General features: G+C 36.9%; 1 protein-coding gene across 4 annotated transcripts in view; it reads right to left on the reverse strand.

Annotated features, from left to right (window-relative positions):
* CDK8 (cyclin dependent kinase 8) overlaps positions 1 to 14,143 on the reverse strand; it is a 68,749-nt gene that overhangs the window by 22,619 nt on the left and 31,987 nt on the right. For 3 of the 4 annotated variants that reach the window (XM_036404140.2, XM_036404139.2, XM_036404138.1), the window contains exon 4: positions 11,979 to 12,119. In XM_036404140.2, the coding sequence (XP_036260033.1) occupies positions 11,979 to 12,119 (141 nt within the window). Of the gene's footprint in view, positions 1 to 11,978; positions 12,120 to 14,143 lie in introns of those variants that run through there. The other variant, XM_036404141.1, reaches the window with a different exon arrangement.

Consider the following 14,143-nt stretch of genomic DNA (forward strand, 5'->3'; position numbering starts at 1 on the left):
CCTGTTATGATATTATAATGTCAATGCTACCTCCTCCCCATCCACATTTTTAACTGCTTGCAACATCTCTATGTATACTAATAAACAGACTCATACTCTTTACACATCCTTATTAATATACCATTTAATAAGGTTTTAGTATAATCCTAACCAATTTTCATTTGGATAATCCAATACTTACGAGTTGGGCTCCTAAAACATTACACTCTAGAGGATTCACAATGATGGGGTGAGTCACACCAGTGATATTTGTTAACTCCTGGTATTTGTGCATCCTTATTGGCTGTGGGACCAGTTTACAGAACTGGCCATGCCATCCATTTCCACCTGTGATGAGCCATGATAATTTATAAGAACATAATACTGGTTTTCAATTTAAAAAACAAGAGCAGGTTAACTTTAAAAGAACCATACTAGACAAAGGGCTTTTATCCCTAAATTATTTTGCTTTTGCAACTATGACATCGACAATGATTCTATTATGATTTATAGTGAAAGACTTCTTTCTATTTTAGACTTCAAAGTACCATACTAAACAATATAGGAATTATAATCTATATTAAACAATACAGATTATATTGTTTAAAAACACAACCCCACAATCATACAAAACCATAACTGAACTTCTTCAGCTGTATTTGAACAAAGTAAATTAAAAACATCTTGCTGAGAAGAAAAAAATCAAAAAGGTTTTGAAAGACAACTGCAAGGGTTTAGCAAGTCGCAGCCTGCTCAGAAGAGTGCTTTTGTGGCACGGTGGTAGAAATTCTAATATACTGATGTGGTTTATCATGTCCCAGTCAGGCCCTCTGACAAGAAAAGCTGCGCAGCAAAACCTACTAGCCTTCAGCTTGGCTTGCAAAATTCACACCCCATCTCAAGGTCTGTGACTCTCAAAAGAGTCAATGTTTATGCTTCTTCTGGCCCATCTCTAACAACCTTGTTATCTTCAAGCAGACATAACCTACATCAAAATATTTCCTTATTATCAAGGTGGTATGATCTCTTATTGCATTCTTAGGGACTGCAGCTGTCCTTTTGGATCAGTTTAAAGTTAGAGAAAATAATTTCATTCCAAAATAATTCAATTTTCTTTCCACTTTAACAAAACTGACTACTTCAACACTAAATAGTACTCTAGCACAATAGCAGTGACAATATAACCTTATTCAAATGATAGTATCAGCACTTTTCTGAAGTAATTGCTTTCCTTGAGTTCAAAAATGTTCATTTTCTTTTGCAACTGATTGGGGCTTTAAAACATATTATAATCAAAAGACCACTACAAACACTGGTGAAAACAACAGCTCCATAGAATATCTTAATGTTCAGATGTAATACATGTTTTCTGATTACATAACACAAATTGTAAAAAGCACTGCAAAATTAAGAAAGCCTGTTTTAATGTAATACTTCCTGTTCATTATCTTCCTATAAAGAACATCCCAGAGCTCTTTAAAATAAATAAATTGAGCATCTAAATAAAATTCTCTTTAAAACTAAGAACCATTAAAATTACTAGTTACAGCCAAACAAAAACAAACCCCTAAATTATCAAAGCACACATGTCCAAAAATTTTAAAAGTAAAGGAAGTATTTGGATAGGATAGAAAATAGAGGGATGCTGTATCTATGCCAAGGGGGACTTCTGCTAGTTACCATCAACCATATTTTATCTCTGTTTCAGCCTGATGAAAGCTGTTAGTCTCACTACTATGTTTTCAGGCTCTGAACACACTCCAAAAATTTTCTTTCACTGCTGTCACTCCATTACTGCCAACTTTGGGCACTGTAACTTATTAAAAGCTTGCACACTGCCTAATACACAGACTTTTCTCACTTTCACTGGAACTGAATTCAAGCCAAATAAAAAAATTAATTACTCTTTTCAGGCCAACTCTTTCACTCTCTAGAAATGTCAGCACAAGCAGCAGGGCATGACTTTCTGTACTAAGACTCAAAGCAAGGAAATGTGGATATCAAAAATATTATTATAGCAGGAAAATCTACCATGTCAAATATCATTAACACACCATTCAAAAGTGTAATAACAAGCTTAATACATTAAAATGAACATGAAGAAATGTATTTCCTGTGGGTTTTGCTACAGCAGCGATTACTCTGTCCATAGGTTAAAATGACTGGATGCTGTGGACACAGCAGAGCAGGATCAAATGCAAGAGGAGAACATGCTCTGAAACCAGTTTTTAGGTACTATGTTATTCTATATATAATTCCATCTCCCTTTTAAATTCTAAGTTCTGCCTCACAAAGTAAGGATTTGAAATGTGTAATAAAAACCCAGTACTATTTTTGCTCAGTATTTTGTTAGAGCAGTTTCCGTGGGGTGACAGGCATTCAGTAGTACTGTAATCTCACACATCCCAAAACTTTCACACAAAGGCAGAGAATTGTCTTATTTACTCATTGGTTTACACGGAGGTGTGTTAACCCTTGCCATTTTCTTTAAAAGCCCTACTCCGTTGTTGTTTTTAATTTAAGTAATAATTTCATTACTTCCATACCACCCTACTTGCATGGACTATAAACAACTCCTCCTTGATCTGGATTAAGAAAAAAAACAAAGGTGAAAAGCCTATGTAATTTACTACTATGCACTTTCCAGTGGTTGCATGGGCTTTGCTTGTGTTAAGAGCACTTCTGTGCACAGAACAAATACAGTATTTCAAACTACATCCCAAGTATCCCTTTTGTGTCACTCATAGTCACAGTAAGACAGATGAACCTGGGAGTACATAAAGAATAAGCTTTTACATGGGATGTGTCCTATTCATACAATTTTTTAAAACTCCTTGGATTAGAGTTACTCAAAGGACTGTTTTCTTATCATCTTGTCCTCTATATCATGAATATAGATCATTCATACAGAATATAGCATTTTCTTTGTACAGCAGACTGCAGTGAAAACACTTCTTATAGCTATTTCCTATATTCTGAACAATCCATATTCCTACCTTTCACAGCATCTCATGGTGTAATAACTTTTCCACAACCTTAACAAGGTACTTAACAGGTGTCTCTAAAATCATACCCTAGGGTTTTTACTAAATCCTGCTGAAGGGTTTTTATTGACTAAACTTACTTTACAGGTACATTTATGATCAAAAAGCTTCTGGTCCTCCATACTTCTCTTAGGTCAGAACCACAAGTTATGCTGGTATTTTTTCCACCTAGTATAGCTCATCACCTTTATGGCAGGAATTAGATCTGAAGTTTCTAGCACACCTTTCCTCTGCAGAACTCTTAACTCTCTTTGTATTTACATACATAGATATGAGAGCTCCTGCAGCCAGTTTAGTGTAACCACTGAGATGACTGAGTCTGCCTTCAAACAGTGAAGGATTACTTACATTACTCTTTCCAGCACCACAATCAGGTATCTGGCCATCTTGGAAAGCCAGCACATGAAAAAAACAGGCTAGTAACAAAAGAACAAATTTATAGCTACAGAAAAGAAGGAAATCTTATATAGTCTGCCCTGTAGCTGACGTATTTTCCTCCCTCAATGTGTCATATATATGCAGATAGGTATAAGCAATCATCTACAAATTATATTCCTCAATATATTACTTATATTACACCATTCTACTTCAGTTATCAATTTACTTAAAATTACCTGGAATTTTAAAAAGTCAAGTATTTCTAAGCTTGAAAAAAATCAAAAGTATTTCAGCATTTGTCCCTGGTTCAACCATCAATAGACGTCTCCCGGAACACATGCCCTCCTCTATATGACATTTGCTTTTCATGACATTTGAAACAAATGGTCTGTTTTGATACTGCATCTTTTTACCAAAGGCACCTGAAATTTGCTATCAGATACAAAGATCACTTGAGGAAACTAAGAACCAGCATGCCCAGGTAAGCAGTCTCCTTAAGCAATCACACAGTATCAACAGACCAACATAATTTTCTTTTTATTATAAAACATGCAACACAACTTGCATTTTCTAAACTATTTTTTCCTAGAGACTGTAGAAGCCATGCTATCATTTTGCACATCTACAACTCTAAAGCACCACTTTGTCTCCAGCTTAGAAATCAATATGCAATATGAAGGCACATGTGTTTCTGGTGCTGTAATTAAATGCATATTCCACCAGACAAAGACAAACTTCCTAAAGGCACAGAAAAAGGCCTGTACTGATTACATATCCTGTAAGGCAAAGATGCAAATGGTTATAAAGATCAGTTCTGAAACGTTCAATTTAGTCCTGAAGGGCTCCAGAGGAATGAGGAAAAAGATTTAAATTTGGAATTTCCCTTTTGCAACAGTTTTCACTGCCTGTTAACTGGTCCAAGACTGCTGGTTAACATTATTCCATGTACAATGATGTAGAAATGTCAGGGGAAAAAATTGTCTGCTTTCATTGTTTCTTGTGTCTGACAGTTCTGCAGCAGATAAGGCAAAAATATTTCACTAAAACATCCATAATCATGTAATGCAATTTCATGACTACAAATCCTCATCTGTGTTGCACTTGTCTGTCCCTAACATATCTGGTGGCAGTTCAATAAGTAGTCTTACTTTTTCCATTTATTTTCTGCACCTTGTACTTCTTTCATGTTGAAGTCTACAATGATTTCGGAATGCCAAAGTCAGAGACTTTACCTGCACTTTAGCAAAGCCCCTCTTATAATACATATATTGTTCCACCTTGACCTTCCCTTTAAACTTTGGACAAAGATTGTATTTACTCTAGTTTTCAAAAAAGATAAATTCATCAATAGAGAAAAAAATTATTGTCAGTATGACTGCCAGTTTTAAACATGAAGGTTGTGAGAATTGGGTTTTATTACCACATAGGATTAATTATTTTGAGAATTATTGATGGTAAAGAAATACTGAGCTAACAAGAAGAAAAACTAAATTTAGGTTCCATCAGACAAAATGCAAGGCAGTAACCCAGACACAATGATGTAGTCAGACCTTTTGGGAGCACCTGCAGAAATAATAAAAGGCTACAAAAAAATTACAATTAGGGCTGGACTTGGCAATCAAGCTAATGGGGCTTTGAATAAAAGTAGCAGTCTAAGAGAGGTAGATTTGAAAAACCTGTACCTGGAAGAGATATTTCTGACCTTTCCTTGCACCCCTACTTTCACTTAAATCAAGCAAATAAATGAGCTTGTCACTTGCAATCAGAAAAATATCCATCAAATGTTCCCCTATTCAGCACTTCATCTTTGTATAAATTGGAATCTAACAGCATTGTGTGATAAAAGATTATCAAATAACTTTTAGGACTGATTTAGCATTTTTTCTAAACACTGGTTGCTTGAATAAAAATTTTCAAGTGTTATCTGTTCATCTCATGTATTACATACATCTTGGAGTCTTTACTATTCTTTCACAATCCTTACTTAAAACTTGTTAAATGGCCTTGCCTTTTCTTTTCCTAAAGCTAAAGATGATCAACCTGTAAAAAGCTGTGAAAGACTACATTCAGATTAAAAAATTGCTTAAAGGGACACAGCCAGTGAATTAAAACAAAATAAAATCATTTCACTACCTTTAAAGATTGATTTACAGAATCACCAGGAAGTCTTGCAGTGACGATCCAAACACAACTGGAAGAATAGACTGAATAGCTTCTTTTCATTTATATTCTCCATTTGATCTTAGTACTGAGCACCTTAGTGAAGAATGAAAAATATAGGCCTGATAGCTTAAGGCTTGGGTATAGCTTTCTAGAGATATTGCCATTACACAAATGTTTCATACCCAACAACCGATGATCCAGCAGAAGTATATCTTTCATTTTTTGACCATACTGCTTCCAGAAAGGTTTTAGGGAATACGTCACTGTACTACTCAGGAAAAAAAAAAATGGCACCATGTCATACCTCTCATCATACTGCAGTCATTTTGCAAGATACGTTGCAAAAACGTCACGCTGCACTTCAAAAATTGGGTATTTCACTGTTTTCTTCACACTGTTCCTTATTCCTTGGGAGCTATTTGATCTTTCATACTCATCTTACACCTGCTCCCACACAGCCCACACTTGGTACCTGGCATCTCTTCTCTTGATTTGTCATGAGCTGGATTTTAGACTTTGAGAGAGCAGTAATTGAATTTTTCAAGACAAATCAAATGGTGAATATACAACTCATCCACAGAATGGTCAAGGCTGGAAGGTGCCACTGGAAATCATCTGCCAGCTTGTTGAGGGTTTGCTCCACCTCATTGTTCAGGTTACTAATGATAATGTTAAACAGTACTGAACTCAGAATCAGCCCTTGGGACACTCCACCAGTGGCTGGTGTCCAGCTTAACTTGGTGGCATTGGTCACAATCCTTAGAGCCCTTCAACTCCTCCCGTTTTCCATGCCCTTCACTGTGCACTTCCTGGTGTGTACTTCCCTAGCTTGTCTACAGGGCTGGATGGGATGCAGGGCTGAAAGCCTTACTGCAGTAAGCAACATTCCCCACTGTTAGCCCATCCATGGAGCTCATCATTGAAGGCTTTCAGGCCAGGCACAAGCTCCCCTGCATAAAAATCCATGCTGACTACTCTCAATCACCTTGGTATCTTCCAAATGTTTGAAAATGGCTTCCAGGAGGATGTGATCCATCACCTTTCCAGGGATCAAGGCGAGAGTGACTGGGAATGTAATTTCCCAGACCCTCCTTGAAGACTGGAGTGACATTTGCTTTCTTCCCCTCAGGAGCTTCCCCTGATGGCTATGACCTTTCAAAGAGAGTGGTCTCACAATTATTTGCATATATGAATATGAAGCACAAGATTTGATATATCTCTATGGGCTTCTCTACAGTGAACTCAAAGATCTCTCACTACTTTTCCAACTAGAAGGCTGGTAGCACTTCAACAATATTCTCTATTTCTACCTTTAAATATGATTTGTACAAAACTGACAGACATTACTCAGTCAAAAGTTTCACCTAACTGGCTATTTTTTCAGAGTTCTTGGATTACTTCTCTCTTTTTTTTTTTTAAATCACTGGCACAAACACCAAATACTGAAATTTTGCAGTCTCTTTTGATAACTTCTACATTTTCATTACTTACTGGTTTGAAAGTGTAATCTAATACATTAAGAAAGTGCTCAGAAAGGCAGGCAAGGGAGTAGCCATGCTCCCTGTAAACAGAAACATTAAGAAACACTAGATAATATTATTTCAACTATGGAATATTTAGAACTATAGTAAAGTACAACTTACAGGAAAGCATGTGATTAGAAGCACATGCAAAAAAATAAAGTTTTGCCAGACACACCGTTCTTTGGTGATCTCACGAAAGTACATACCTAACGAAAAACACCTTGAAAACAAAAATCTTGGGAAATACAACAGCTGACAACCAGAAGAGTGATTTGGTTTGGATTGCTGGGAGTTTTTTTCTCCTCTGAAAGCAAATCATCAGCAAGTCATTATAACACCTTTTGGGAAATAACACCTATTACTTGTCGATCTACTTAGAGTAGAAAATTACCCTACTTTTTAAAGCTGCAAACTTATTTCTAGTAATGTGCACTATTATTGCTTTCTTCTTTTCAAGGATTTAGGTTCAATCTTTCAAATGACCACAGCTTTGGAAGTTTTACAGGAAGACAGAAGAGCATTCCTGTATTTGTGAAATAATCCTTAAATATTGACAGGGAGACATCCTTGGATTCTAGAGTTCTAATGAGGAAAATTGTAAATTGCCAAGGTAAAAATTCCATATATTTAACTTCGCCTAAAGAACATATTTAAGTGATTCACTTTATGGAGCCTGGAAAGTAACTAAGATCCTGTCTAAACAAAGACTCTGGCAGTGGCTTTTCCTCATTCCTTGTTAAAAGAACGTCTTTAATGTTCTCACTAATCCCAAACATGGTAGCAGGTATCCCTGGGAAGAGTCCAGATCTCAGAAAGCGACACACCAACTGTATTAAAGCCTGACTGCCTCAAAGCTTTTTAAAAGCCAGTGCTTGTCCCACAGCAGCCCTCGAGCTGAGCTGCACATTAGGGACACCTTCCCCACACTGCACTGCTGCCAGTCTGCAAATGTCCACAGTGACACAATCCCAGGCTAACTAGGACAGGGATGTTATTGACAAAGGCTAAGAGATTGTTAATTCCTTTGGCAAGAGATAGGAGGAGAAGAATGGGAAGCAGAAGTCCAGCACTCTGTTCCCCACTTCCATACCTCACTTGCCAAGTGGTAATTCATCTGTTCAACACCCACTCACACCAGGCACAAAGCAATAGGCCAGAGAATGCAGTCTGAAGATTTAGGAACAAAAATAATTTTATGCTACTGTCCCAGCTTCAATACTACAAGACATGTGATATTTCCTCTAGGTTTTTTTTTGCTGGAGTTTTTTGGGGGTGGTGGTGGTATGCTTTTAAGCACTGCTGCACTGTGGAAGTACTTCAAATAGCTTAGGTGCCAATTCCATTATTAATGTAAATTGAAGACTAATCTTACTTACTGTCACCACACAGAAGCTGTGGAGGGGTGCTCATCTTTACTTAAAACTGGATCCTGACTGTGTAGATAGGACTACTACCAAATAAATTAGAGATGCACTTTCAAATGCTAACAGGCATAGCTTAAAAGTTATTGTACCATGCAAAGGACCTCTACTTTGAGCCCATTACTTGAAAAAACCTTCCAAGCATGCTGTGAAGTGCATGCTGTCTTTTCCCTTGCTGTTCGAGTTGCATATTGATGAAAACACATCTATGGCAAATCTTCGGCTTATGCTTATTTTTAGTGTGGAATAAGAACTTTGAGTAAAGAAAAAGCACAATAGCTGCATATTATAAAGTGGAAAAAATACTCAAAAAAGAAGTCAGCAAAATGCAGTATGTTACAAGCATACTTGATAGCTAAATTCAAAACATTATTAAAACTATAATTGATGCACTTTGTGGTAATTATATGAAGTGTTCTTATTTCCTTCCTGCTACAGTCAGAGCATGAATAAACAATCTGCTTTCAATCGCTCTCAGCCATGAAATTTAAAGAGGCTGAAGAATACGCAAGTCAAACAAGAAATTTTAAAGGGCTGGCATTTATTTGTTGAAAAATTTTACTGGTACATTTCAAAAACTTATGGAAAAGTTAACTACTCAAGTACAGTAGTATTCAAGGCAGTATTCAAAGGCAAATACAATCAACATCTCCCTGCTCTGATGGAAATTGTGAATTGGCTTTCAGGTACCCAGTGGAAGAAAACAGCCAAGTATTTAAGTTACTGCAAAGATTTGTGTACATTTCCTTTGTAAAAGGCACACCATGACCACAAACCCCACAACAGACAATTGTTGTCTTCCAACAGATTTTACTGTTTCATACAGAATTCAGTCACTTTATACAAACCTTACATGAGCTGAGATTTCTTGATTTCCACATTGTGAAGAAAAATTTCAGTCTCAGTTTGTGTGATTTCAACAGCTGCTACATTTTACTGCCCAGGTTGTAGCAAGAAAGGAGTTGGTTTATGCCATATTTTGTTTCTGATTAGAGAAGTCAAAATCTAAAAAAACCTCCAAAAAATTAGCTACCTAAAAGCTAACTCGACTCAGATGTCTTAAAAAAAATGCACACAAAAAAAAACCCCAACAGAAAACCCAGGAAATCTGCACTTAGACAGAAGGTAATTATATAGATAATCCATACCTATTAAAAATTCCTTATCCAATGAGAGAATAATAGATTTTTTTTGCCACGTACTATACTCTTTAGCCTCCTACCAGCCCCAAGCACCATCACTCTTATAATAGTATATGACATGAAAGCAAGCATGTTACTTCAGCAGCTCTGTGGGTCTATCTAAACCCAGGAAAACATAAAATATCTAGAAACTACAGCAATACCTATCGTTTAAAGGCACAATAGGAGTTAAAATTGATGATCTAACACTGATATTCCTGAAGAATAACGTTACAGGTATCCTGGAATAGAAAAATCACACCTAAGCATTCATGTCAGTTATGCTGCTTTGAATCAGAATGTTAGAGAAGTCCCAATTCTCAATCTTAACCACCAGGTTCCTGTCTTTCCAAGACAAAACACTAAGTAGAATCCCTTCTCTTACTCAGGTTATTTCCAGACCCTGATAAAAGAAAGTAAGCATTGGCAGGTGCAATTCTGTCTTTTGTTCTGCAGGAAACATGTGCCTTCTGAATTCAGCTCAAACTGGAGAGTTTTGAAATAACAAGTCCCAAGGTTTCCATGGACAAGTCAGCACAGGCAGCCCCTGTACAGCTCTTACAGGATTCTCACCAACACAGCTTGACAGGGTTCCAGTGGGAAGACCTCTCAGTCTCTGCCTCAAGCTTTTGGTCTCTTCCTCAGATTATCAAAAGACAGCCAATTGTGATGGTGGATTTTCTGCTGGAAGGAAATTTCATGCTGGACTGAGACCACCAACTCATTTCACAAAAAATAAGATGGCAGTAGTTTTTTTTGCAGTTGCCAACCTAAATTGTATCTGAGCTACAGCCCTAGATGTGAAAGGCTCTGTAATAAATTACCAATCTCCTGAGCCATCCAGTTAACAATATGCCTGGTTTTCTTTAAGCATTATTTCACGTTCATAAATTTTCCGAAACTGTAGAAAGCAAAACATTAGAAAAATTTAGATTCTTGATGACAAATCATCTGCTACCTGTATGCCTCTTAAAAATATAATAAAGTTGGCTAAGTAGTAACATGCACTATGTATTTCTATATTATGTTTTGCTCCACTACTTCATGAGTCATGACAAAGCCACCAGAGTCTTTTTGATTTTTTCCCCTCAGTGCTGAGGCTTTTGTTCCATTTCTAAAACCAGGAGCAAATTAAAATCATCCACACAATCACTGCAATAAAGCAAAGTTTCCTTGTACTTCAATTCATAAAATGCTATTTATCAGAGGGATAAATAGCATTTTCAGAATCGAAGTACAAGGAAACTTTGCCTTCCAACCAAATGGAGAAACTGGTACTCTGTAAAAGCATTTATCAGGCATGAAAATAGATGTCCAAAAAACTAGTCCTTGACCACATTTCCAGGAACACTATTAAAGCTATTTCAAAGACAAAAACTGACTCTGGAGGAGTAGCAAGGAAGCCAGACTTATTTCACCAAACACAGAATATCACTGGCAATACTGACTCATAGGAATGAAAGGTCAAACTAATGATACTTTTAATTACTGAAATTTCATTCGTGCATAAGAGTATCATATATAAGTGGTACACTTAGAAGTAAATTGAAAAAAAAGAATGCTATCAAAGAGTAAGAGCTACAGACAAGTGGATCAGAGAAATTACCCAATTTCAAGACAACAGACAAAAAAGATCAGTTACTGTGGGCCTGTTTTGAAGGCAAATATATAACAATTGGTGTGATTCACCAGTTGAAAAGAATTTGCTGGTTAAAGACACTAACTCAGGTTAAAAATGTTTTCCTTATATTGTAGTTTGAATAAACATTAGTCTACTTGCAGAAATCATCTAAAGTTGGTGTGGCTATATTGCTGGTAGATTACAAACATTAGGAAACAATAATGGCTTTGAAAAGTCACTTTCCTACATTGAACTGATAATTTCAGAAAAAAATCTTTTTTTTCAGCAATTCTTACAGCCAGTCATTCTCCCCCACCTACACCAAAGCTGTAGGTATTTATCTTGCCTGCAGTGATACTACCAGAGGCATTTTCTGTACCTCAACGTGCCTGTTACTTAAATAACCCATTTAAAATAGTTTATTTAGAAAATCAAAAAACATAAACAGCCATCTGATACACTTGATCTCATAAGCATATCAGATCACAGCCAGCTTTTAAAATCCACTCTACTAATCAAGGCTGTCTGACTGCAGTGTAAAAATATATATTTATTAGTACATGCTCTTAGCACCAAGGCTTTTGTTTCCCAGTGGATTTTCATTAAGAAAAACAACCCTTGCCCTCAATCATCATCCCAGTGCTAAAACCCATTGAGGATCCACTTACCAAATCCCTGTGTAACACCCAGTTAGCATGCAGGTAGTGAATACCATCTAGGATCTGATATAACAGCGACTTCACCATTCCCCGAGGTAACTGAACTGGTTTCTTGTTTGCTTTAGAAGCCCTGTGAAACTTGATTATATGCTGCAAAGGGGAAAAAAGAAATGAAAATCAAAGAAGTGCAACGTTTACATGAAAAGATTGCCATCAACTCCTTACACAGACTTTTTAGGGTTTTTTCAACCTTTCATGATTTGTTTTCCAAACTAGAAACATGGGCCTCAAGTACTAAAAAATTAATACTGTACTAAGTAAAGTGATCACCATCCCAAAGCAATCTCTCAAAAATTAAATCAGTTTTTGCTGTGGTTTAACCCCAGAAGGCAGCTAAGCCCTGCAGAGTATGAGGAATACAACACCAATATGACCATCAAAGCACATTTCCTTTTAGATCACTGATCTTTCAGGTTTTAGAGGTATTTTTGTTTGGGGAGTCTTTTTGTTAAGATGGGCTGATATCCTGTACATCAAATCACAGAATTACAAGTGTATTAACTCCTACATTATTTTACTTCTAAGTTTTCTCCTACAGTAATAATGACGGTAACATTCAAGACCTAATGCCAAGCAGAAATTTTTGCAAACTGTACTAGAAATTTTATACATTTAAATCAAAAGCCCAGATTTATTCCTTTTTTATTTACTGTACCCTTATAGCACAGTACTCTCAGAACAGAAGCTGTTGACAGAGCACGTCTACAAATCTGTCCATCTGAAAGTCAGCCACCAAGTCAGACACAGAAAAAAAACCTTTAGTAATTCTAAATTTAGACACAAGGATTGATGTCACCAAGGAGGAGCCCAAAAGGATGTGTTGTCTTAGTACTTGAGCCCCAGGTGTCACTAAGTTCAACAACAAGGTGTGCCATAGTCATGGTAACCATTTCCATGTTTGCCTCCTTCAAACACAGAGGCAATTTCTAGAACAAACTTCTTAACACATTCACACTTTTTTTCTGTAATGGCTCGCACTTGTGTGATCATCAAAACAGCCCAGATCTTGTCTACCAAAACCTGGCACCAAACCTCTATCGTGTGCTCTTCCTACGTTCATGACTTCTCATATTCCAGGTGCCAATTAGCTAACTCAGCTATCTAACATCCTTTGGGAAACTGCCTTTGCTCTCCTGCTGCAGCCCAGCTCTATACAGCCTGCCCTCCTCTGCTTCAGGCAGCCAGGCTTGGCTTTCCTGTGAGGAACAGGCACATTTCTGCCCTGTCAATGGTAAAAATGGAGACATTCAGAGCAAAAAAAACATTGATGAAAATGGGACAATCCCTGCAGTGTCAACCAAGCACCACATGCAGAAGCATCCCTCAGCCTGAGCCACAAGTTTTACCTCTTCTCACCTCTCACTTCCACCAACTCCAAAATAAATGTTATTTTCATACAGTGGACCAAGAGAAGTGGCTCTTCAGAGACAGGCAGGAAAACAGATGGTTGTCCCAGGCTTTTCTAATACACTCTGTATTATCTAGCCCTTTCCCAGCATTACTTAAAACCTGCTGTCCTAAATACACAAGTGCTGGAGCACTTGATCCATGGCCAGCTCTCTGGGGCACAGAGCCAGTCCAGTCACTGCAACCAAATCTCTCACATCCAGATACAGTGAACAACCAGGAGCTGGTGCGGCTGGGGAATTCTGGAGTTCATACAGGTATATGCATGTAAGCATAAAGCTCAAAATTGAGGGTCACTCCTAAGTTAGTTACATACAAACCAGTGTTTCATTAACAGAAATACTTCTGTGGTGATTTAGGTTAAGTATGAAGCAAAGTAGAAATGTATAAATACAAACAAAAACAGGGTCATAGTAATAATAGTCCTAACAAATATGAAGCCTTGTAGGACATTTTCAAACAAAAAACTCTCAAACATTCCTAGACCTCAGTAGCTCAGCATATCATAAATACAGGGGAGTAGTGGAAAAAAGAGTGCTCTTATTTTTTCCATCATATTAAAATAAAAACAAAACAACTGTACTCCATTTCCTCAAGATGATGCTGTTTCTGTTTATCAGCCTTAAGAATGTCTCAACATTTCAGCTGTTTGCTACCTTTTTTTGTCTCTAATTTTATTTTGGTAACAAAACCTCAATAACAAGTAT

Source organism: Molothrus ater, chromosome 2 (assembly GCF_012460135.2).
Source record: "Molothrus ater isolate BHLD 08-10-18 breed brown headed cowbird chromosome 2, BPBGC_Mater_1.1, whole genome shotgun sequence".
NCBI classification, from domain to species: Eukaryota; Metazoa; Chordata; class Aves; order Passeriformes; family Icteridae; genus Molothrus; species Molothrus ater.